General features: G+C 36.3%; 1 protein-coding gene across 4 annotated transcripts in view; it reads right to left on the minus strand.

Annotated features, from left to right (window-relative positions):
* Positions 1–310: 310 nt before the first annotated feature.
* N4BP2 (NEDD4 binding protein 2) overlaps positions 311–24,121 on the minus strand; it is a 98,977-nt gene continuing 75,166 nt past the window's right edge. For 3 of the 4 annotated variants that reach the window (XM_037064300.1, XM_037064296.1, XM_037064297.1), the window contains 5 exons: positions 20,560–20,698; positions 14,030–14,218; positions 12,733–12,901; positions 4,354–4,477; positions 3,161–4,241 (listed from right to left, as the gene is read on the minus strand). In XM_037064300.1, the coding sequence (XP_036920195.1) occupies positions 4,181–4,241; positions 4,354–4,477; positions 12,733–12,901; positions 14,030–14,218; positions 20,560–20,698 (682 nt within the window). In that variant the 3' untranslated portion in view covers positions 3,161–4,180. Of the gene's footprint in view, positions 2,429–3,023; positions 3,100–3,160; positions 4,242–4,353; positions 4,478–12,732; positions 12,902–14,029; positions 14,219–20,559; positions 20,699–24,121 lie in introns of those variants that run through there. The other variant, XM_037064298.1, reaches the window with a different exon arrangement.

Genomic DNA, 24,121 nt, shown 5'->3' on the forward strand with positions numbered 1-24,121 from the left:
GGTTCTTTGAGACACAAATATATTCCAGCCTTGTTTCTCTATTCAATTCTCTAAAGAGGCATTAATTAATACTGTAAACTTGAATTACATTTTAAAAATAAGCACCATTAACAAACATTCTACATAAACTTACTTTATAAAATTTGGGCACACAAACATTTTAATTTCTTTAACATGTAAATAAAAATAAACAATATTTAACCACTACACAGGAAAACTACCAAACTTCACCTCATTGCACAATGGGAAAGCACTCAGAAAAAGCACTTAAAAAAAAAACCAGCAAACATTATTTTTGTATTCTTTACACATTTTGTCATTTTCTTAAATTGAGAGCAGTTAAGACATTGTCAGAGCAATTTCCTGAGTTTCAAACTTTCCAATTTCCAGCTCAAAGCCAAGCTTGTTACTGTGTGTGTCCTTTTTCCAAGCATACAAAACACTTGAATTTAAAAAATAATAAGAAGAAATAAAGAATCAGAAACAATGCAACAGAACTGTTCAGATTTTCTTTTTAAAATGTGTTATAATACACATAACACTTTAAAATATGTCAGAATTTCTACCATACAGTATGTCCTACATTTAAAGGCCATAGACTTGTAAGTAATATGGAAACACTAATAAATTGGGAAAAGCCTCAGTTTGAAAATAATATAGGAATACAGGAACAGCTAATAAACAGGAGACAACATGATTCTCTTTCTCAGGTTCAAGTTAGGAAGTAGATGGATTGAAAATACTGTTAAGGGTCCCCTCAGTCCAACTGTCTCCTGTGGTTTCCATATTAGTTCTCTTTTTTCCCCATGGCAGATACTGGTAAAGAATACTGAAAGATAGAACTGTTACTACAGCCTTCCACACTATAGAAGTGTTGCAAGTCTGAACTACTAATACACTGCAGAGAGACTTTCTAATGAATCATGTGCCAACACATATAAACCAATACACAAAAACTTTGCAAATCCCCACACTGTTTTTACTTTTGGCACACAGGATTTAGAAATGTGCAAAAGTGAAAAATTTGATGATCCCCAAACTACGATTCCCTTTGGCATACAGGATTTAGAAATGGGCAAAATAATAAAGGAGCAATTATAAAAATCATTCTCATAATTCTGTGTTGCTTAAACTATGGTAAATAGTGGGGTAGGTGGCAGTTTAGGATTAAACAACTTCATAAAACCACATATGATGTGTAAAATGTGCCTATATATTTTTGAATGAAGATTAAGAGGAAATATCCTAGATTTACCAAAATAAAGCATAAAATTAAAGTTGATACAATATAAACATAGCTTCTTTCATTTGGTTTCTGCCACAAAAACCTCATCTTTTGTTCATTTTGACTGCTCCCACATTAGCTGTAATTATAACATTAAAATAAGTCTAGTTAAATTCCTTGAAAGGAATTTTTCAATGGGATCAGGAAATACAAAAACACTGGAAATGAATATGCAGCTGCACACTCAACTCTAGATTTCAGTATTGCTGGTCACATTTCTTACACGGTATTAATTTATACATTAAAATATTTTATATCATTAACAATCATAGTTTTTAACTCGTTGAGAGGAACTGTTTTATTTGTAATGTATACAACTCTCCTAGACATCATTAAAAAACATATGCGAAATGGTTGGCACCTTTTGAACAAATTATTACAAACATAAAACATGAGTAATACTTCAATACCACATAGTCACTATTTTTAAATAATAAGCATACACTTTTGTTTTTGTGGAAATAAATTTAACAAGACAGCTCTTCTTTTAAAAGCATTTTTTCATAATATATAAAAATGTGTTTTTGAGTTTTATGTTCATGAGAATGTCTGTTATTTTAGGAAACCATTCTGTAATTCAGGACTCTTTCAGCAATGGCTCAATCCTATTAATTCCTGATCCAAATGATTTTTTAAGCAACACAACTGTTTGTTAAAATCATATTATGTTGAAATTATTCTCCATATCCAAAGTCAAATGTATTTAATCACTCTCTCCTACTGGACAATTACACTTTACCCACATTAAATTTGTGTAAAGGAAATTTCAATTGACATATACAGGACTTTCTAGCTGACCAAAAAACAGAAGACAATGAAGGCTTTCTTTCAGAAGTTGGCTCTTTTTAAAAGGTAAAAAACTTTTAAATAGTAAGGATTCTTTTTATAATTATACTAAAAATGTTTTCTACGTTTGTTTTTAAGTGAACAAGATTTTGACCTTACTGCCGTTCAGAAATCACATGCCTCAGTATAAAAGACAGCTCTCCAGTGCTGTTTCAAAAGCACTGACAGACAGTTCTAGAAGCCATTCTTATTAACAGCAGCATCTGGGAGACATCTAACCATTTCTCCTTCTCTGAAAACTTGTCTGCCTCTGGAAGGTATAAAACTGCAATACAACCTCAGACCCCAACCTTTCTCCTAGAAAATGCACACTCGCAGAACAAAAGAAAAGATTAAGAGATTAAGATCACACACAACACAAAGCAGAAGACAGGACAACAGCATGTCTCCCTCCAGTATATGGCAAAATAAAATGATTGTTTTGTATTTAGTTTTGATCAAAAAGCATTCAAGTGTTTTTGTTAGCACCCCCCACCTTCTTCCGTTGCTACCACTACTTCTTTTTCTAGCAGCGGCCTTTGGAAGGCATGAACTGGGTCTCTGAGCGCTTTAAACACCTCTCACAGACACCTTGAGATCGCCACTAAGTGTCGAACAGCACTCAAGAGAAAGTTACCACTTTCTTTCCCAGAAAGAATTAGCACACTTTCAAACTTTAAAATTGGATCTGGTAATTTTCCTAAGACATTTTGTAATCAATAAAAATTATCTTTAATATTTTAAATAGACAACATATTTGGCATTTGATTCAATAAAAATTTTAACTTCTCTTGAATTTTGAAAAACATTGTTAACATTTTTGTTTTATACTGGACATTATTTCTGATAAAATGAATGTTGACAGCAAACTTGACTAAATTACTGCAAATAAAACTAATTTTAACCTACAAACCTTTCCACTTTTAAGTCTTGGACATTTATTTTACTTGAGCATGACTTTCAAGCACCCTGGTTTAATTTCAGAGAACCTGCAGAAATAAGAAAAGAGTCATTTCAAAGATAAAAATTTCAAATTGGTTACAAATGTATTTTATAGTCAATTCCAAATGCCTATGCTAAATATATTTACTATTTAAGTACTCTCCATTATTAAGTCAATATCCAGGACCAATATCTATAGTTATGTTCCTTTTCATCTATTGTCAAAATAGATACATTCCTAAGGCTGGGGCTGATTCCTAACTAAATAGTTATCACAATTCAAGATTTATCAAAACTGTCAAGCCTGAATTTGACCTTCATGAAGAAAAGCATGCTGTATCAAGGATAAGATGATGTCTCAATTACATTATTTCTATGCACTAAGTGAATACCAAGAAGAAATCTCCAGTATAATAGGTAAGTCTAATTTATCAGGTCATGAAATAATTTCAGTACCCTCGGTGTGAATTTTTTTTAAAAAACTAGTCTCTAAAATAGATCATTAATCCCAACATGATAATGTTCCAGTCTAAGTACTCCTTTTGTAAAAGTAACTGAAATCTCTTTTTATGCTCAGAATTAATGGTCCCTTTTCTATAATGTAGCCAAACAACAAGTGATCACATGACATAAACCAAATGTGCTACACTAACGGAACCAAGTAGTGAGGGCACAGGTACTCAAAGATGTCCTCCTCAGGGAATCTATCCAGCAACAAAGTCTTTATTCTTAGACTTTTCTTGCTGTTTCCTATTATGAGAATAATAACTACTTATTTTAAAAAAGGTATTGCATACTTGTCAGCTAAAATCATTAATGACATTTAACTTATGAAAATATAGAAATTTACAGTGGCTACAGTGTTTCTGCTGAAGTTTAAACAACCAAAATCATAACTATATTTCAGCAGAAGCTCCAAAATTCTTCCAAAATTCACAGATATCTATTTCCTTTCAAATGGATAATCGAACAGCAATTTTAAGCTATGATATATATCAATGAATTATCTTGAATACTGTGTTATCAAAGAAATACAAATATACTTGCTTTTAGATTTTAAATGTATGATAGAAATAGTTTTGCCAGATGATTACTTCAACAAACACATTTTTTTTCTTCATTTCTGATTTACTGGACATCATACATCCAGCAGGGAATGTTATACCACAGTTTAAGCATGACTTTGTGGCTAAAATTAGATGGTGAAATTTAGTTAACTACTTTAACAAATAGTTCCGAGCACACTCTTCATGTCTATACATGGGCAACCGCCATTACCAGTCACAGCAATCTGCACTCACCTGAAGCTATGGCTTGTGAGGTATTTCACGACGGCTGGTTTGATGCGGGCCACTCCCCCCTGGCTGTGGTTTCCTCTCCCCGTAATCACGGAGAGGTAGGGCCTGCCACCACTCTGCTTAAATTCTGTCACAACAGGAATTGCAGCAGTTAAAACTCACTTAAATTACATCCTTAATAAAAAAACAAACCTGAACTACTTAAAACACATATAAAGTTATTTTCACAGAAATTCAGAGATTTGTTACTTTAAAAAGCCCCCACACTAATGTTTTTAAATGTTTCATCGGCACTGTTCAAGTATGGAACCCTCGCAGCAATTCATCCGCCTAAAAGTTTAAGTGGAACTTCTTTCCTTGTGGAGAGGGAGATCTTGGCTCTCCGAGTTTCTCTCTGAAGTACTGATAATCACAACACTGATACCTAAAAATTATTACACACATGGAATCAGCCATTGCTTTATGTGACATACTTATTAACTAAGAATCTTCACAACCACCCGATCAATTAAATACTATGGAGCCAGAAAACTTTGGTCTAATTAGCAGCTCTGCCACTAAATGACTATATGTTATACCTGTGGACAAGTTACTTAGCCTATCTGTGCTTGTTTCATAATCAGAAAGATGGGCTATAAAGCAACCACTTTATAGAATCTCTCTCTCAGACCCAGCATGGCTCAGCTGGTTGGGTGTGGTCCTGCAAAGCGAAAGGTCACCAGTTCAATTCCCAGTCAGAGCACATGCCTGGGTTGTGCATTTGGTCCCAGGACAGGGTGCCCATGAGAAGCAACTGATCACGTTTCTCTCTCACATAGATATTTCTCTCCCTCCTTCTCCTTCCCTTCCCTTCTCACTAAAAATAAATAACTAAATAAAAAAATTTAAAAAGAGTATCACCTTTTTCACCAGGAATGGCAATACCAAATCCACTAACTATAGAATTAGATTGCAGTCTTACTGTTAAAGGTAATCAATTATTAACTTAAGAAATTCTTTCAAATAGATGATTTTTTTTAGATTATTTATGTATTTATTTATCTCTAGAGAGGAAGGAGAGAGGGAGAGAAACATCAATGTATGGTTGCCTTTTGTGCGTCCTCTGCTGGGGCTGGCCTGCAGAGAACCGGCCTGCAACCCAGGCATGTGCCCTGACTGGGAATTGAACCACGATCCTTTGGTTCGCAGGCCTGTGCTCAATCCACTGAGCTACACCAGCCAGGGTTTAGATGATTTTTTTTTTATATGAGAAGGGAAGGAAGGGAGAAAGAGAGGGAGAGAAACATCAATGTGAGAGGAAAACATCTATTGGTTGTCTCTAGTACTCGACCCAATCAGGAACAGAACTGGCAACCTTTCACTTTGCAGGACAATGCCCAACCAACTAAGCCACTCGGATCAGGGATGATTTTTAAGTATGGAACGATACGGAGCCTCTTAAAAAAATGCAGCCTACTCTGGTGATGACCTTGAGAAAATCAAATGTATAAATCCTGAAAGCCAGTAATATCTGCAATAAAATTCTAAAATCCTGTTAATAGGAAGAGTTGATTTAATTAACAATTGTTCCTCAGTTACAAATAGCACAAGTTTTAACCTTTAGCATAAAATACACACACACACACACACATATATATATATGTATACATACATATATATATAAAACAAAAACATTCCATATTTCTTTTGCTCGTTAAGTTGTCCTAAGACTACAGCAGATCCACACACAGATGGTTTTTCAAGTCTGATAGCTCCAGGACAACATTTAGCTTGGAATTTTAAGAGGATATATTGCTCTTGAATTTTTAATTCCTTCCTTGCTTAAGATCTCCATTTCTACTCTAATCCATATCCAATATTTCAAGCAATATTTTGTTCAAAATTCAATTGTGCCGGGTGCTAGACACACAAGGGTTTTACTGTGTAAAAAGTTTTTACACTATACAATTATTATTTGTGCATTTTTATTTATGGGCATAGAATTACAAACAAAGGTTTCCTTTAATAAAACTTAAATCTCTTAACTAACTACAATCCCCTCACCACTACTGCTCCCCCATCAGCAAGGCCCGTCACTCATACTTACGGCTCCGAAAACACTCTCTAGTCGAATCACACGCCTCAAAGAAAGCAGGTGTTCAAAGAATGTTTGTTGTATAAATTAATGTACATGTTTAGGTTCATAAATTTTAGGTTATTCCCGCTGTTTACCACCTTTTAAAGGAATTAACTCATTTTAAGTGTATCCTAAGTTTCTTATCATTTCAACTATAAATAATTCAGTGTGTATTTCAAAGAGGATACTTAAAAAAACACAATCTCATATCTTGCAAAATTAAAAATAGCTCCTTAATATGTTTCTAAAAATGACTAAGAAATTCCTCAAATAGTCTCAAAAAATGTTTCACAGTGACTTGTTTCAATCAGAGTTAAAACAAGTCTACACACATTGCATTTGATTGATATACTTAAATAATTTTAATCTAAAAATTCTCCCTGTGTTTTCTTTACAATTTGTTGAAAAAAATCGATCCTTTATCCTAGATTTCCAAAGTCTGGATTGTATTGATTGGTGCCATTTAACATGTTGTTCTGTTCACTGTAAACCCCTAAAACGCAGCCATGAGATCTACAGCTTTATATGTTTCTAGTGCATGTGAAGCAAAAATACTTCGTGGGTGGTCAATCATAAGGCACAGAAGAGTGAGAATTCTTTTTTACACTTCATCCTAAATTTTAACAATCATCTTTTATGACAAAGCAATTTAGGCCCTGGCTGGTATAGCTCAGTGGATTGAGCATGGGCTGCAAACTAAAAGGTCATGGTTTGATTCCCAGTCAGGACACATGCCTGGGTTGCAGCCCAGGTCCCCAGTAGGAAACCTCCCAGAGGCAGACACACATTGATGTTTCTCTCCCTCTCTTTCTCCCTCCCTTCCCCTCTCTCTAAAAATAAGCAAATAAAGTCTTAAAAAAAAAAAAAAAAGCAATTTAGGGCAGAGCCATAGATTTTCCCCTGGACACATTTCTATTCAACAATACTACCACCTGGTGGTGACGGACAGAAACTACAGGCCACCTCAGGTGGCAGGAAATGGCCTTGGCTTCCAGAAGGGATTTCTATCTTGGGTCTGACCAAGCACCTACCTACCACATTACACAAATTATTTAACTTCTTTTTTCTTGTACTTTTTGTATTGCTATAAAATTCACATAACACAAAATTTACATTTTTAAAATGTACAATTCAGTAGTTTTTAGTATATATTGTGGAACCATCAATACAATCTAATTCCAGAACATTCCACCATCTCAAAAATAAATTCCATACATTAGCAGTCACTCTACATCCCCCCTTTCCAACACCTTTCCCCCATTTCTAGCAGTGACTAATGTACTTCCCGATTCTGTGGATTTGCCTATTCTAGACATACAGAATGAAAATCATGTAATATGTGGCCTTTTGTACCTAGCTTCTATCACACAGCATAGTGTTTACAAGGTTTATCCATGTTGTGGCATGTATCAGTACTTCATTCATTTTCATGGCTGAATAATATTCCACTGTGTGGATACACCACACTTGTCCATTCATCAGTTGATGGGCATCTGGGTTGTTTTCACTTTTTTATTATTATAAACACCCAGGTACAAGTTTTTGTGTAAATAGATTTTAATTCTCTAAGAGCAAAACTGCTGTGTCTTATGGTAACTCTATGTTTAACTTTTTGAAGGATGCCAACATTTTCCATAGAAGTTGTACCATTTAACATACCCACTAGCAATATGAGCGTTGCAATTCCCCACATCCCTATCAACACTTATTATTTTCCATTTTCTTAAACTTTAAAAACTAGTTTCTTCACCTACAAAATGAAATACCTACCCTTTATTCAGTCTTTATTCAGAAGTTTTTTTCAATGTTGAAAAGGCTCTCTATATAAATGACTTAATAATCATCACTGACTAGATTCTAGGTCAGAAAGACATTCTTTTTAATCTTCACCCAAGGATATATTTACTGATTTAGAGAGAGAGGAAGGAAGAGAGAGTCTGAAACTACGAAATTAAAGAAACCATATCCCAGACTGGTGGGAGGGGCACAGACACAGAACGGGCTGGTCCCTTGCCCACATGTAGTGGATAAAAATCTGGGGAGGGATATCTCAGGAGCAAGGAGTCCCAGCCCCATACCTGTCCTCCCAGCCCAGGGTTCCAGTGCCATTTAAGGAAGATAAGTACCCACAACTCTGACTGTAAGAAAACCGTCAGGGGATTAAATCCGTGAAAGAAATGGCTGGAGCCCAAAGCACTTCCTACGAAAGAACCCACACATGGATTCACCTACTCAGACTCCCTCCCTCTGAGCTCCAGCAACAGGGTAGCGGCTTGAAAGGCCCCAGTGGTATACAGGGAAGAAATGAATTGTCTGGCATCAAGGCAAGCAGAAGCCACTGTCCCTTTTCTAAACTCTCCCCCGACAAAGCCACACAGACAGCAAGCTGGTGCCATATCCCAGACTCCATCAACCTAACACTGTTTGACCCCACCTTGGGGGCTCCCCAGAGACTCTGCCCTACCCAACTTATAGACCCAACCAATCTTTTTCATATGAATGGCTGGTCTTAGCTCATGCTTCACAACTTCCTAAGCCCTCTTAAACAAGCAAGAGTTAGCCTCTGTGATCCCCAGTCTTGGCAGTAGGAGCAGCCAGCCTAGATTCACAGCTTGGTTTTGCCTGGAAATCTCCATGCCCAGCACAAGTAGCAGCCATCTCAGATTGCTTTCTAGCTCAAGCAGACTCGTCCTGGGCAAAACAAAGGTGAGAAGTGACCTTGGCCTGCACTACCTGGGAAACCTGAGCATCAGCACACCCAGTAGACAGCTGTAGATCACGTCAGAGCACAGCCACCCTGCCCCTGCACAGCTCCCACAGAGGGTAGAAGTTGATGGTAAGGGGTCACAGGCAATCACAGCAGCTGACTGGACTGGGTAAATCCCTCCCGTTGATCTGCCAACAGCAACCAAGCCTCAACTGCAAGAGAAGGGCGTACTGAGCCCACATGGTGGGTGCACCTCAAATACCCAGCTTGGGCGATAGGGGAGGCTGTGCCACTGGACCCTACAGGATACCTACTACATTAGGCCACACTGCCAAGACATGGAGTCAAGCCAACTCTACCTAATACACAGAAACAAACACAGGGAGGCTCCCAAAATGAGGAGACAAAGCAACACAACCCAAATGAAAGAACAGATCAAAACTCCAGAAAAAGAACTAAATGAAGTGGAGATAAGCAATGAATCAGATGCAGAGTTGAAAACACTGTTATAAAGATGCTCAAGGTCAGCAGCATAAAAAAGATCTAGCCAGAAATGAATTATACACTCACTGAAATAAAGAAAAGTTTACAGGAAAACAACAGTAGAGTGGATGAAGCTAAGAATCAAATCAATCATTTGGAACATAAGGAAACAAAAACAACCAATCAGAACAATAAGAAGAAAAAAGAATCCCCCCAAATGAGGATAGCATAAGAAACTTTCAGACAACTTCAAGATGTCCAACATTCTCCTCATAGAGGTGCCAGAAGGAAAAGAAAAAGAGCAAGTAATTGGAAATCTATTTGAAAAAAATAATGAAAGAAAAATTCTCTAATTTGGTAAAGGAAAGGGACACGCAAGTCCAGGAAGCACAGAGTCCCAAACAAGATGGAAGCAAAGAGGCCCACTCCCAAGACACACCATAATTAAAATGCCAAAAGTTAAAGATAAAGAGAGAATCTTAAAAGCAGCAAGAGAAAAGAAGACAGTTACTTACAGGGGAGTCTCTGAAAGACTATCGGCTGATTTCTCAAAAGAAACTGCAGGCTAGAAGGGACTGGCAAGAAATACTCAGAGTCATGAAGAGCAGGGACCTGCAGCCAAGATTGCTCTACCCAGCAAAGCTATCGTTTAGAATGGAAGGACAGATAAGGAGCTTCCCAGACAAGAAAAAACTGAAGGAGTTCATTGTCACCAAACCATTATTATATGAAATGTTAAAGGGACATATTTAAGAAAAAGATCAAAACTATGAATAATAAAATGGCAAAAAATTTATATCTATTAACAATTGAATCTAAAAATCAAACTAAGCAAACAAGAAAAACAGACAGAATCGTGGACGTGGAGAGTGTTTTGATGGTTGCCACATGGGAGGAAGGTATGGGGAAATGGGTGAAGAGGTGAGGGGATTAAGAAATGCACCTAGGTTATTACACAGAATAGCCTTGAAGATGTACAGTATAGGAAATGGAGTGACAAAAGAACTTATCCGCATGACTCACGGACGTGCACAATGGAGGGGGCATTGCCTAAGGGACTGGGGGTGCTGAGTGGGAGAGGGTAAAGGGAGAAAAATCAGGACTATAATAGCATAATCAATAAAATATAATCTAAACACATAAAACAACAACAACAACAAAAACAACTGGAGGAGTGGAATCCTGTCCTTCATCAAAGAATATCTGCTAATAACATGGAATGGACACAAACTATAAAACACCATATGCAATCACCAATAAAATAACTGATTTAGCCAAGGATTATCAATGGATGCTGAATATGGGACGATATTATTATAACCATGTTAAATGTCTTAAAAGTGAGAATGGTATTGTGATTCTGTAGGAGAATGAATTTGTTCTCAAGCGATAAACAAGTGGAGGTATTTAGAAGTAAAGTGCCACAATGCTTAACAACTTTTTTCAAATGATTTGGTATAAAGCAGTTTTAGAGAGATTACGTGAATGTGGCTAAAACTAATCAATTTAGGTAAAGAATATATGGGTGTTTATTGTACAGTTCTTTCAACTTCCCTGCAGGTTTTTCATTTTTCTACATAAAAAACTAGGAAATAGTGACAAGAGTACTCACACATGCTGACGTCCAAAATAAAGTTCACTGTAACTAAACATCCATTACACAGGAACAATACATTATGATGCATTCACAGAATACTACACAGCACTTAAAACCAGGCTGAGCAAGCTAAGCAATCTTGAAAACTAGAGTAGGTGCAAATAAAATAAGCAGCTTGGCTGATGATACAATGTGACACCACATGTGTTCACTATTTAAAACCCACAAAAGGAGCACTACAGACTGGCTGTGTATGAACGCACATATAGTAAGAGCAGGAAGGACGGAGACCAAACAAAAGGATACTGATTTCCACTAGAAAGGGAGAGAAGAAAGAGAAAAGGATTTGGAAGACTGCAAAAAAAAAAAAAAAGGAATAAAAAACATGAAGAATGTAGGGTAAAATGTTATCACTTGTCACTGGGATACACAGATATTAAGGGGTTCATTATATTACTCTGTACCCTTTTTAGTACGTTCTTTATGACAGATGAGTTTTCTACCTTTTATATCAATCATATTTAACCAAGTATTTAATTAATTATAAGTGATATGTGTTGAGCTGACAAATCTATATAAAGTATAGTGTAAGGCTTTCTAAAATATATGTTTATCAATGACCAGAACACTACAGCTGTCACTGACAAGGCAGGGCCAAGGGGCCACAAGGTAAGAACAAAGGCATGGGACTCTATGACTCCATGATAAAAGGAGATAAAGAAAAGTCAAGGTGAGATTCAAAAACACTACCCTGATGGAGAAAGGGCATAACGTCTAGCAGTAGTGTCTGTGTAACTGAAACAGACTGAAGTTTTCTAAGTACTACCTTCTGATCATGACAAGAAAACAAACTGCTAAGCCAACAAGACACTGTATGTATGTGAAGTACATGACACTGAAACATGGAAACATGAAAGAGATCCTCATCCAAAGTCCTGGGAAGAGGAAAAGTTTAGGTAAGAGGTAAGAAGTGGCCTTTCCTATTGAGCTGCAAAGATGAAGTACAAGCAGAGAGGGAAAACGGGGTACCCCCATAATGCAAATACTCAAAGTCTACCTTTTGTGATAATTCTGTAAAAATTCTATCACCTTATTTACTTCTGTATTTTATTAACCATCCATTGAACAACTGACCCCTAATAAATATCTATTAGCTTTAATAAATGTCTAATGAACGAGATATGTAATATTCCTGAAAAGTCCCACTTTTAAGTCTCGGGATTCCTAGATTACACTACGCCCTTCCTCTAACAAACACATCACAGGAACACAAAGAGAACAAAACAGGGAAATAAACTGTTAATGGCCATGTCAATGACAATCTCATATTGTTAAGAAGGTTAAGCCTCATATAAACATCTATAAATGTGGCCCAGATATCCTCAGCCTGCACATTCAGACTCTCCTGAATTTGCAATTGATACTAATGTAGGCGAAGACTTATTTTGTACTGAAAACCTGTCATTTACACAGCCCTACCTTCAGTTTTCTGCTGTAGAACTGCCATCAAATGTTCTATAGCTTCATCCACATGCAGTCCATGAAGGTCTAAAACATTCTGCGGCAGCAGGGAGGCATTGACTTTCTCAAAGATCTCCATGGCAGCAAGGTGATTGGCTTCTTTCATCTTCTGCTCATGGAGACTACCCTTCAATTATAAACACACCAGTAAAAAACACTTGTATATTTGCTATTTGCCAGGCAATGAAAAAACAAACAGTCACCCACATACAAGGTAGCAGGAAAGGGGGAACAACTAATCTAAAATTCTTTTAAATGCAAGGCATTTAAATATGTAAGAATGCACCAAAATTTATTTTGGTGGATGATAAGAAAGTTCCCAAACTCCTAAATCATTTCTAACTTATTTTCTGATCCAAAACTCGCAGAAAAGAGAAACTAAAACAAACACCACCCATCTCAAGAAGGAATCCAGTGGTTTACCCTTTGATAATCCCAAGTTTTACCCCCACTTTTTTTTTCTTTTATTGATCCTAGGGAGAGGCAAAGGGAGAAAGAAAGAGGACAAAAACATCGATGTGAGAGAAAAACACCACTGGGGACTGAACCCACAACCCAGGCATGTGAATCAAATCTCTGACCTTTTGGTTTGTAGAACAACACCCAACCAATGAAGCCACATAGGCCAGGGCTGAAGCCCCATCCCTTTTGCCACCCTCAGAGTTTGCTATTAGGGCCCACAGGGTCATTACCAGCTTGATACCTTCCTCTGATCAATCACAAAAAGTAAGCCATATGGAACCACAAAAATAAAAAGTAAATCAGGCAGGTTTATTGTAATACTATGCCAAATGAACTCAGCAGATATTTCACTCTCCTGAAAAATATTAATGTAACTTTCTTTCTGACTATAAAAGCAATACATTACTAAAAATTCAAATGTGATATAAAGTACCTTATAACCCCACCCTGAGATATTAACATTCTACTAGCTTTCCTCCAGAAGACTTACTGTTTATCTGTTTAAAAGCAGTACTGAGAGACTCTAACCTAAAAGAAAATATAGACTGTCAAAATAAACAGCAATTCATGTAAACTATAAATGCAAAAGCAACCACAGAAATTGAGCATTTAATTTCAAAGGAGATGAAATTCTCAGAATCATACATTTCTTATATATCAAGATACCCTATGTCACTTACATGATCTACACTCCCCAGGATAACTCAATCTAGTCAAAATACAAGTACCTGCCTCAAGATTATTCAGACATCATAGGTGACAAAGAAGAAAAGTGATCAGTTTTCCACCTTACCTGCTGGGCATAAAATGTGGCAACATTTTTCTTCCCCATTCGATAAGCTTCTTTTGCTTTGGTGTAGCATTCCATCCTCTTCTGTTGGTGCAGGAAGGCCTCTGCCCGGTAGTCATCATAGTCTGGGTACTCAAAATCCTGGAAGGATGATTCACTTGGTGTATCTTCGGGCTCTTTTGATTTCTTTGCCTGTAAGACATTACCCAACTGAGTACAATATAGAGAAAGCAGGAAATACAGGCTTTACCTTCAGAAAAATATATACAAAAACTAGGCTCCACTATTTTTCATCTTCCTTCTTAGAAAAGAGACATATCTCCCCAGTATCTATCTAGCTAAGTCATGCACTTAGTGACTAATGCAAAAATTTTCAAAGTTTAGTTTGTAAAACCTTTCAAAGGGTCCAGTCACTGAAGGTAATTATGGCATATTTCTCTTTCCTTACTTTTTTTTGTAGTGATAGCATATTTCTTTTCTTTTTTTTTTTGAAAGACTTTATTTACTTATTTTTAGAGAGGGGGAAAGGAAGGGAGAAGCAGAGAGAGAGAGAAATATCAACAACATTGATCGGTTGTCTCTTGTTCACACCCTGACCAGGGACCAAATCAGCAACCCAGGTACGTGTTCTTAGTGGGAAATGAACCAGTGACCCCTCACTTTGCAGGATGACAACCAACCAGCTGAACCACACTGGTCCAGGCCAGTGACAGCATGTTTCAATTTATAGTTTTTTATACAACTCAACAACAAAATAACCCACTCATAAGTGGGCAGAAGACCTAAAATGACACCTCCCCAAAGAGGACAAATGGCCAACAGACACATGAAGAGATGTTCAACTTCACTAGCTGTTAAAGGTACATAAATTGAAACTACAATGAGACACCATCTGACATCTGTCAAAATAACTATTATCAATCAACAAGACATCTATAATAACAAATGTTGGAAAGATTTTGGAGAAAAAGGAACCTTCATTCACTGCTGGTGGGAATGTAAGCTGGTACAGACACTATGGAACAGTATGCAGGTTCCTCAAAAAATTAAGAACAGTTCCCACATGACCCAGCAACCCCTCATCTAGGTATCTACCCCCAACAATTTGAAAACATTTACTCGTAAAGATATATTTACCCCTATGTACACTTCAGCATTATTCAGAGTGGCCAAGACAAGGAAACAACCGAAGTGTCCTCTGACAGATGACTGGATAGAGATGGACATACATACAATGAATGCCGCTCAGCCATACGCCATTTGCAACAACATAGATGGGTCTCGAACTATCATGCTAAGCGAAATAAGTCAGATAAAGCCAAAAATCTTATGATTTCACTCAGATATGGGATATAAAACTTAAAGCAACAAATGAACAATAAGACCATAAAAAGCTCATACACACAGACAACAGTAACCACTAGGAGGAAAAGGGAGTTAGGGAGGTTAGTAAAGGGTAAAGTGGGTCAAACAGACGGTGACGGATGGAGATCTGACTTGGGTGCTGCACATACAATACAAGTTACAGATGATGCATCACAGAACTGTAATATGAAAGCTATATAATTTTAGTTACCAATGTCACACAATAAATTTTTTAAAACAATCAATAAAATAATTGAATAATATTCTTTTTAAACCAGAAGGGCATGTGTAGTGACCATGCCTGGTAAGTAGTAAAAATCGTAAGTGGATTTATAGGAATTTTCATCAGCTGCCCACCAACTAACTACTATGGTAGTGATGACTTTCTGAACTTTTGGAAAATTATCCAGAATAAACCCTTATATTAAAGAAGAAAAAGCAACTTTAACTTAAAACACAAGGTAATAGAAACAATTATGAAAATTTGCCTCAATGCTCTCCACCAAATAAAAAATTCCATTTTTCTGAAGAAAATTCTTATCTAGTACACATCCAGATGTCTCTAAGCTATCAAAAATCAGTATTTAAAAAAAAGTAAACTATAGTGACCTCTATATCCAACTTGGCTTCCATTTATCCCACTCTCCAAAATGTCATTGGCAAGAGGCAAGCTAATGCTTCTTAGCACGCCATTGGGGGAGGGTGTGGGGTGGAAGTGATCAGTATAATTTGAGTTGATTTTCTTTCTTTTTAAAATATTTTATTTATTTATTTTTAGAGAGACAGGAAATATTGATCGGTCACCTGTTGGCACTCAATCCGCTGAGCCACACCAACCACAGCTTGAGTTGATTTTCTTAAAAGCTTAAAAGAATTCCAAGCATTAGGTACCATACCAAGTAATTTAATGATCGTTTTATGAACACTCAAATCCAAAATCCTCCCAAAAATATAACTTTCAACTTCTTAAACAAAACACGCTTTTCTGACATAATTAACTGAAAGTAAATTAAATAATATAGGTTACTTGTTAAATTTCTAAAAGCTGAAAATTGTCATTAAATTAGAAATATTATCAAGGGTTATAATTATAATGTACTATATAATACAATCTTTAATAAAAGTGACAATTAAAATTGTTTCATAATTTAATGTTAAATATTATGAAACATTACATGTATGTATTACATAATATATATTGTAATTTGATTTTTAAAAATAGCTTTTTATAAACTTCCTGCCTGTGAATGGAGTTTAGAAGCTGAGAAATGTTGGGAAGAACATGGTTAGTATGTAACAGTAGTTGGTTATATAATTTTTCACTCATTACATTTTGCTTACTTGAACCCTCGAATTTTATTTGTTTGTTTATTTTTAGAAAGAGGGGAAGAGAGAGAGAGAAACATCGATCTGCAAGAGATACATTGATCGCTTGCCTCTCACATGCCCCTAATCAGGAACCTGGCTGCAACCCAGGCACATACCCAGACTGGGAATCGAACCAGCACTCAATCCACTGAGCCGCTCCAGCCAGGGCAACCCCTAGGACTCTAAAGGTTTAAAAGAGTGAAAGAAACCTTTTTAAAAAGAGAGAGAATAATAAAATGAAGGCATCACCATACTCCTAACTCATTACCAGAGTGAAAAATCTATAGATACACAATTAACTTTTGTAACAAATATCCAGCTTATTTTATGGAAGAACACAAGGTTCTCTCTGACACACAATATTCATAGAACCTAAGAGCCTTATGTCACTCTCGCCAATACTGATTGTTTAAATACTGTACAAGTATATGGCTTGCGCCCCAGGGAAGGGATCATAAAAACACTTTTTATGACCTTTGAAAAGCCCCTGGTGACTAACACCATGAACATAAATACTTCATAGCAATAAAGTCTCTGCTGGTGTTCATAGTAAAAAATGCAAATTACATTTTGGATTTCTGGGAAGAGACCCTTCGTTTCTTATTTTTAAAAAGAAAAAAACAGTATATAAGGAGAAACACTTTCTCAAATAGCTACTCTCTTTTAAAATAAAACTAAGACTTATTTTTATATCTATTTCATAGTGATGTGGTTTACTATAACTTCATTAACAGGAGCCAAGTGGAATAAATGCTTCCTAAGAATTCACCTAATTAGTATCACTTATTTCTGTTGAAAGCATGATGTACTATAATACTAAAATCATTTCCTATGGTAACAAAATCATAAATTTTATTAAAGACTAAGGGGAAAAGCAGTAGTATTAATAAAACATAGATTTCAATGTTAGTTTCTTTAAAACAGATAAACCAAAATGTTACTGATTCCATGATACTCCCTGAAATCGTTATCTGTGTCCTGCGGCATCAAAGACAGACTTTCCTGCTCACAAATCTAAGAGAATTTTTATCAGTGTTGTAAGATCTGCTACATTTTGTGAGAAAAGCTGAGAATAATCTCCAAAATAACTTAAAGTTTACATTTTAGCCAGCGGTCACATAACTCATAAAACCCCTTTTCTGATTCCAACATTTCCTCTCCCACCACCTCTTCTATCACCATAGTGATGCACAGATCATTGCTCTATTACCAGGAAAGAAAAGAAGTCATCTTCATCCTCAGTTTGGCCGTCCAGGCCTCCTCCTCATCTTCTTCTATGCTCTCTGCATCTTATAATACACTGCACCTCTCCATCCACAATGAACACGGCATCAGTGTTCTGGCTTGGTTCCTGCTCCACGTACAGCACTCACAGATCACACGAATATCAAAACTAACTATGTCCTATTTTTCAACTAAGTGGTGGTGAGATGTTCAAAGAAAAAATGGAACATAGAAACTGTTCCTGAGTACTAATAATATACATTATTAATAAGTAACACTGGCAGAATTAAAAATCAAAAAAATTTTAAGCCCTAAAGCTACTAGAAGATGAATATGCAAGATCAATTATATTTCTATGCATTTATACAATCCAAAAATAAAATTAAAAAACAATTCCATTTATAATAGCATCAGAAATAAAATAATTATTTTTTAGAATATTTAAAAGAGGGAATTTCAGGGGAAATAAGGGAGGGATTTAGAGCAACCTATATAAAGGATACATGGACAACAACTGAGAAGGGTGGAAATGGGAGGGAGGGGGGAGGATGAGGGGTGGGACGGGATGGGAGTAATAGACAGAAAACTGTACTTGAAAAATAATTAAATAAAAAATTGAAAAGAAAATAAATAAATAAATAAAAAATAAATATAAAAAGATGCAAAACTTAATACTCAAAATTATAATATCCTGTTGAATGAAATGCAGACAACCTAAATAAACTGAAAGACTCTCCACGTTCACAAATTGGAAGACAGTATCACTAGGGTGGCAACACAACCCAATCTGATTGATCTACAGACTCAACACAATTCCCATAAAAATTCCATCTGGCTTCTTTGCAGAAATTGACAAGCTGATCCTAAAATTCACATGGAAATGCAAGTGGACCTTAACAGTCAAAACAACCTTAAAAAAAGAACAAAGTTGGAAACTTACACTTCCCAATTTCAAAACTTAGCACAAAGCTACAGTAATCAAAAGACAGTATGGTAATGATATAATGACAGACATACAGACCAATGGAATAGAACTGAGAATCTAGCAATAAACTTACAATCAATGCATTGTCAACAGGGGGATAAGAAAATTCACTGGGAAAAGAAGGAGTCTTTGCAACAAGTGGTGCTATGACAACTGGACATGCACACATAAAAGAATGAACTTGAACCCCTACCTCACACTGTATACAAATTTAACTCACAACAGATCAAACGGCTATTTTGTAAGCACTAAATCTATAAAACTTTTAGGAAAAATTGGTAAAAATCTCATGACCTTGGATTGGGCAATGGCTTCTTAGATATGACAGCACATCATCAAAATTTAAAACTTTGGTGCTTCGAAGGACACAATTTTAAAAAGTGAAGACAACCGAATGAGAGAAAATTTTGTAAGTTGTATATAAATAACTCTTACACCTCCCAAAAAGTTTTTTTAATAGACAAAGGATATAAATAGACATTTCTTCAAAGAAGATAAACAAACGGCCAATAAGCACATGATGTTCAACATTCCCGGTGATCAGGGAAATCAAAATCAAAATGAGGTATCACTTCTATATTAAGCATTTCTTTTATTTCCTGAATTCTGACTCTGACATCTGGGGCTTTGCTAACCCCTGGAGAAACAGCACCCCACCCCCACTCTGGTGTTAACGAATTCCCAGAGATAGCAAACAACCCACCTGTTAGTGCACCTTACACAGGCAAACAAACAAATCTAGAGCCCAGATCCCAGTCACCTCCTTTGGAGGTCCTCACCCTCTGGATCACCATCAACATACCCTAGTCACCTAGGCCGGGCACCAGAACACTGAGGACAAACTGTTCCGGGGCCCCAGAGCCTACTGAAATTATTCAAACTAGCCAATCCTCAGCCTACTCACCCTGCCTCACCCATTTCTTCCCACAGAAACCACAAAAACAGTCTCTTGTCCATATTTCTTCCCTACTTAGTCCTGCTCCTGACCAACCCTGGTGCTTCTCCATGTAACCTGGGTGGCAGCCCAGACCTTTTGTTACTAAGCATCTGTGCACATAATAAGCTTCTTCCTTCGTGGCATCTCCATGCCTTAGTGTTTTACCTGATTAAAACAAATCCCAGGCACCCTTAAGACAACACCACACCTTCTAGGATGGCTATAATCAAGAAAACTGACAATAACAATTGTCAGAGAAGACATGGAGAAATTGCAACCTTCATACACCGCTGATGGGAATACAAGATAGTGCAGGCACTTTGAAAAAAAGTTTGGCAGTTTCTCAAAGAGTTAAATATTTCTACCCATATATTATAGCCTCTGACCCATCATATCACAACCCCACTGCTATTCAATGAAGCCTCATACTCTGCCATGTAGAGTGTACACAATGACAATGACGTTGAAGGGAAAAAACAGTCAGCGATAAATTCATTATTTTGAGTAAACAGACATTCTAAACCAAATATGCAATTAGTAGTTAAATTTCCAATCTAGTCAAAATGGTGAGAAATAATCATCAAATTATCTCAATAAATCTATTATACATTCATAGACAATTATCATTACAGGAAAAAACAAGTAATTCTGTACCTTTTTCTCCTTAGACTTCTGTGTAGTATAAGAAGTGACATTCTCATTTTGGTGAACAAACTCTTGCGCTACAACTGTTTTTACAGGGTCTCCTTCAAAAACACAGTTTAAAAACTGCACTGTGTGTTCTAACGAATAGCTGTAAAGACATTAAGTACAAATATAATGTCAATAAATGAAAATAAAGGTTATGTGGAAACATTTACATAAGCAATCCTTCAAACATTTCAGAAGACAAAACAATGACTCAGTTTTAAGTTTTAAACATTGAAATTAAATTAAAAGCTCATCATGTATCACAAAGACTCAAGAATGACCAGAGAGAAACTGTCAAGGTATAGGCTCTCAAAACTGGTTTTAAAAATGAACACCGCCCTGGCCAGGTGACTGGGTTGGTTGGAACATCCTCCTGTGCACTGAAATGTTGTGGGTTCAATCCCTAGTCAAGGCACATGCCTAGGGTTGTGGGTTTGGTCTCCAGTCAGGGCACATACGAAAGGCAACCGACTGATGTTTCTCTCTCACATCAGTGTCTCTCTCTATCTCTTTCCATGCCCCCTTTCTCTAATATCAATAACAGCATCCTCGGGCAAGGATTTAAAAATATATTATAAAAAATGAATACCAAAAGGTATCATATTGATAATTAATTCATTTTCTGATCTCTTATTCCAGGTAAATTATCCATAACAAATCTATCATCTTATCACCTAATACTTTGTAAATCCCTTATGGGATTCACGCACGGTTTCAGTTTCCTTAAATTATCCAACACAGACAACAGATCTTTAAACTGATATTTTTATTGTGTTCAACATCACTTTTTACTTACTTTATAGGGTTTTAGTCAAAGAAATTAAGCCGGACACAAAAGGAAAAAGTTAAACAGTATCCCACGTCCTCACCCCTACATTACTCGAGTGTGTTTTCATGGTGATACTATATTACCTGTAGTATTAAATTCTAGAAATTGACAAACACCTGAACCACCCATGTTAACATCTGAAAACACTCATTCCGAAGAAAATCATAAATTATTTTATACTGTTCATTTTCCAGAATATTTATGCCCCTGATTTCTTCCAATGGCCAGATAATGAAATGACCATTGAGAAATATTTTTGAGAACTTACACACACAACCCATGAACATGAACTAAGTGGGAAGGGGATTGCTGCAGGGAAGAGGGGTACTGGGCAGAGGTAAGCAAATGGAAAAAATTGGGACAAATGCAACAGCATAATCAATAAAATATACCTTAAAAAACATTTTTGAACTGTGGTAACTCATATCAAAATAATGTGATATTTTCCTAATTTCAACTTATTAAAGACAACCCCTGAGGGAGCACCACTTGGGACTACCAATTTCTTCTTTAAGCCTCTCTCATCTTGCCGTCTCAGACATGTTCAACATAACTCACAACAGAGTTTCTAGGGGCTGGAAGCTGCCAACAATTATCCACATTCTAACTAACTCTTAAAATCATCTGGCTCAAGGGGGCTAGAAGCCATTCTCCGCCACTGGTGGTGTTTGAAGGGCACCGCCCTAAGAGATTACACCTCAGGCATACACGGCAGTAAATAACTGAACCAACCTCCCTTCTTACCAGATGAAGCTGAAGCTGTTGCTAAGAAAACTATCCAGCTGTTGGCAGACTAGTGGAAGCAACCTACCCTGAGAGGCCTGGCTGACCAATCACACTGGGTATTCCCAAGAACTCCCTCAGCCCCCATGCCCTATCTAGGGAACCCTGACTGTGGGTTGTTTCACATCAAGTCATCTTGCCTCCAGGCTCCCACAGGAGAGGGTTGCCACATGCCAGCATCACACCTGTAACTCCCAGCCCCTGGAGAGATTTTAACACATAACTAAGAAAATGGCAAGTTAGCAGCAAAGAACATATAAATAGGGAGTGTTCTTGCTCTTTCTCTCTCTGACTTTCTAAATAAACTTTGACTTGTATTTGGGGAAAAAACAGAGAAATTGTGGATTGGAATAATACCATTAAAAACTTGATTTAAGTGACATATTTAGAACTCTGCATACTCAGCAAAGAATAAGAGATTACTCTTTTTTAAAAGCACGTTCATGTATAATCACTAATAGTATTAAATCACAAAGAAAACCTCAAATTCCAAAAAGTAGAGCTCTCCAGGCCACATTTTCTCACCCCAAAACAACCAACAAAACAGATGAGAACCCTTTCCCTACCCAAACCCATCAAGCCATTTAGAAAACTGAAAACTCTTGGATAAGTGAGAAAATCAAACCGAATGAGAGATTATTGAGAAAATAATGAGAATGACAACAGCATATGCATCGAAATCAAAATATTACACAAAGCTGTACCCTTAAATGTATTTCTTATTTAAGACTAAAAGGAAAGAAACTAACCAAACAGTTCAAAACATCTCAACAAATTTTAAGAGAAAGAAACCATCAAAAATAAAAAGGAACCATCAAAAATAAAATAAAAATGATTAGAGAACATAAAACAAAAGTCTTTGATCAATAAACCAAAAACTTGTTTTTAAAAGGGCCAATCTAATAAACAGCAAAAATAGAGAAAAAGCGAAGAAAAGAATGTTAGGGGGAAAACAGAAATATGATCAATTAACAAAATAATGTTTTTAGTTATAAAAGTATTATATGCCACTTAACAATAATAAACTTGAGAACCAAAGTAAAACTAATTGATTTTTCATAAAACAAATTACCAGAAAAGACGGAACAACAAACATCTGGACAAAGCAACAATCTTCAAAAGACAGTGAAAGGTTCTAACAAACCTTCTCCCCGAAAAGGAACAATCCCAGAACATTCAAGGCATCAATTTATTCACACTTCCCAGGGAACAGAGAAAAACAGCAGTCTTGCCAAATAGTACAGGAAGAATAATCACATTTAATTACTGTTGCAAAAACCCTGAAGTCAATTCCCTTACTGAATTAAATAAAAATCTGAAGGTAAAAAGTACATTTTATTCCAAAAATCTATTATTGTGATTGACATGATATACTACTAAACTAAAGAGAAAATTTATGTTAGAGTCTCAAAAGACTCTTAAGAAGGCAGCTATTTAAAAATCTAGCTAAAGTAAGAACTTTAAAAATTCACAGGAATAAAAATATTATTAAAACCAGAAGCATTCCACCCTGGCTGGTATAGCTCAGTGGATTGAGCGCTGGCCAGCAAACCACACGATCGTGGTTTAATTCCCAGTCAGGCCACATGCCTGGGTTGCAGGCCAGTTCCCAGCAGGGGACTCACGAGAGGCAACCATACATTGATATTTCTCTCCTTCTCTCCTTCCCTTCCCCTCTAAAAGATAAATAAATAAAATCTTTAAAAAAAAAACGCAAAAAACGAAGCATTCCTAACAAACCAAACATCAAAACATACTATAACCCTACAACAATTAAAACAATATGGCGGAAATCCAGGCCCAAACAAATAGTTCAGTGAAATAGAAGTCTTTAAAATAAAATGTACAGCACAGGAAATATAGTCAATAATATTGTAATAACTATGTATGGTGCCAAATGGGTACTAAACTCAC

This window comes from Sturnira hondurensis, unplaced genomic scaffold (genome assembly GCF_014824575.4).
Source record: "Sturnira hondurensis isolate 20B ecotype Veracruz unplaced genomic scaffold, ASM1482457v3 Scaffold0015056, whole genome shotgun sequence".
Taxonomy (NCBI): domain Eukaryota; kingdom Metazoa; phylum Chordata; class Mammalia; order Chiroptera; family Phyllostomidae; genus Sturnira; species Sturnira hondurensis.